Source organism: Pteropus vampyrus, unplaced genomic scaffold (assembly GCF_000151845.1).
Source record: "Pteropus vampyrus isolate Shadow unplaced genomic scaffold, Pvam_2.0 Scaffold123, whole genome shotgun sequence".
Classification (NCBI taxonomy): Eukaryota; Metazoa; Chordata; class Mammalia; order Chiroptera; family Pteropodidae; genus Pteropus; species Pteropus vampyrus.
In genome coordinates, this window is record NW_011888904.1 from 2,785,654 (window position 1) to 2,787,933 (window position 2,280).

The following is a 2,280-nucleotide window of genomic DNA, read 5'->3' on the forward strand; positions in this document are numbered from 1 at the left end:
AATGGCCAACTGAAGGGAGTATTTCACCCAAGTCAAGGGCACTGCTGGAGAGAAAGTCCCAGTAATGAAGGGAGCTTTGAAACACCCACAAAAACACCCAGGAGAGTCTAAAGGGTCTGCTTAACCTCTGCCAGGCCCAGTGAGCCCAATGCCAGTTCCTGGTAAGTAAGGTCATTTGTGCTCCTTCCATCACTCTAAGCGCCAACTCTGGAATGACCGGGAGAAAACTCAGGCTGGCAAAAGAGAAGCAACCCACTGGTACCCCCCTCCCAGGGCGAGTGTCAGGCCTAAGCTGGGGGAGGGAGAAGCTGCGTCTCAGAATGCAGTTTGAAATTTGGATATTATGACGGACACCACATAGTAGTTGCTGAGCAGAGGACCTTCGAAGTCATGAGACATGTCTGAAATTATATCGAGGGGCAGGGATGGAAGAGCACCACTGGAAGAGTTAAAAAGGACAGTGGTGGAGAAAGTTTCTCTCTGCATACCTAAGAGTCAAGCTTAGTGAACATGCTGGTTATACCCAATCGTGTGGGTGGCAAATGCTTTCTGCCCACACAGGAAGGCAGAACTCCTGTCCTCCAAAGGCCTCTTTGAAAATGGAATCATTAAATCAGGTCCCTGTCCTGTGTCACGTCCCTCTTTCGAAGGCTCTCACTATCCAAAAGTTAAAGTTCAGATTCCTTACTGTGGCTCCTGCTTTTCCCTGGAGCCTCCTCTTGCACCCTGTCCCCACGAACCCCATGCCCCAGTCATACCAAGTCTCTCTCAGCAACATGAATACACCCCTTCCCTCCCCCAGGCCTCTGTAAACATAGCTCAAAACTCCTCAGCTTCTGTCTGGCTGATCCCTGCTCACCAGGTCTCAGTATAGGTGACACTTTCTACGTGAAGCTTTCTCTGAGTGCTCCTACCCCAGTACCCACCATGTCTCCAACCAGGCCTTATCACCATGCATTGGAAAGGTTTTGTTAACTGATTTTCCTAGGTGGCTAAAGGTGTTGGGGAGTGGGGTTATGTTCATCTCGAATCTCTAGCAAAAAACCCAGTGCCTGGCACACAGTAGGCACCTAATAAATGCTAAGTGAACGTCACGGACACCCTGAAACAGAAGGAATGATTACCTTCTTCTTCATTTTCACATTTTTGAAGATGGCGTGGACCCTCCAAGTCTTTGCAAACATTGCCCCAAAGGCGGTTGTGTAGCCCACGGTGAGAATCCAGGTCCTGACCTAGAGGCCATGAGAAAACAGAGGCATTAACGTCTCCTTGGTAGACCGAGGGGGATGCTAGATAATGAGACCAGATACTCTACTTATCAGAGTTTTGCTGGCATTAATAGTCCTTCAATCACATTTCAATTTGATAGACATTTAGTTCTATCAGCCACTTGCCGGACCCAGGGCCCTGGGCACAGGGCCATCTGAGATTCATATCCTGCCTTCAATGAGCCCACAGCCCAAAGGGAGTCAGTCATAGAGAGAGGCACTGAGGCCCTCCAGGACCCAGATGGACCATTAACGGGTGACAGAACAGCCCTCTGGGCTTCCCTCCTCCATTCCTTCCTTGAGCGCCTTTCATGTGGGGAGACAGTCCTGCAGAGGTGAACACGATCGCTGACTTCTATATCTCCTCACCTGAGTCTACAGGAGACCAGGTATCCCCAGGAACCTCTTCCACAGCACTCCTGGGTCCTGGGTTGTGGGCAGGGGGTGGAGGATGGCACTGAGCTGTGGGAGCTGACCCTTGTTCATAACAGATGAACAAGCCTGTCGAGGGCTTTTTCCAGTGCTTAGCAAATTCGCCATTCTGGTAGAGCAGGGCAGGACTCAGCCAGAGCTGGTTCTGGGGGACATCTAATTGGCAACTGTACCCAGGCCAGCTCCAGGCCTTCACTAGGGACGAAGGCCAGAGGAAAAGGGCTATGACCTTCCCACCCCACTCTCTAGCCTGTTTCCTCAGGCCTTTAGAGGAAGGAGCAATGCTGCCTGGGTCCTGCTGCCCAGCCCCTCCCACCATGGTTAGGCCGTTTGGCTCCTACTGCACTGTGTGACCTCAGTAGTCCAGTTACTCAGTGCCAGGCCAGCCTGGACGCTGAGCCCACCACACTGGACGATGAATCCCTGCTCAGTACTAAGGCCCTGTCTGGCTCTCGTTCATTCCCCAGGACAAAGATGTACCCTGATTCCGAGCCCTGGGCTGGTGGCTGATGGGAACCGCCAGCCCCGTTAGGATCCAACAGCCGGGATCCCTGCAGGCTGGGAAGGGCTGGGCACCATC

At 52.4% G+C, this 2,280-nt stretch overlaps 1 protein-coding gene across 1 annotated transcript in view; it reads right to left on the bottom strand.

The window, feature by feature from the left end:
• The window catches only part of GABBR2 (gamma-aminobutyric acid type B receptor subunit 2), a 350,397-nt gene that overhangs the window by 66,066 nt on the left and 282,051 nt on the right, over window positions 1-2,280 (bottom strand). The window contains exon 12 of the mRNA XM_023534233.1: window positions 1,125-1,232. Within this exon, the coding sequence (XP_023390001.1) occupies window positions 1,125-1,232 (108 nt within the window). The remainder of the gene's footprint in view (window positions 1-1,124; window positions 1,233-2,280) is intronic.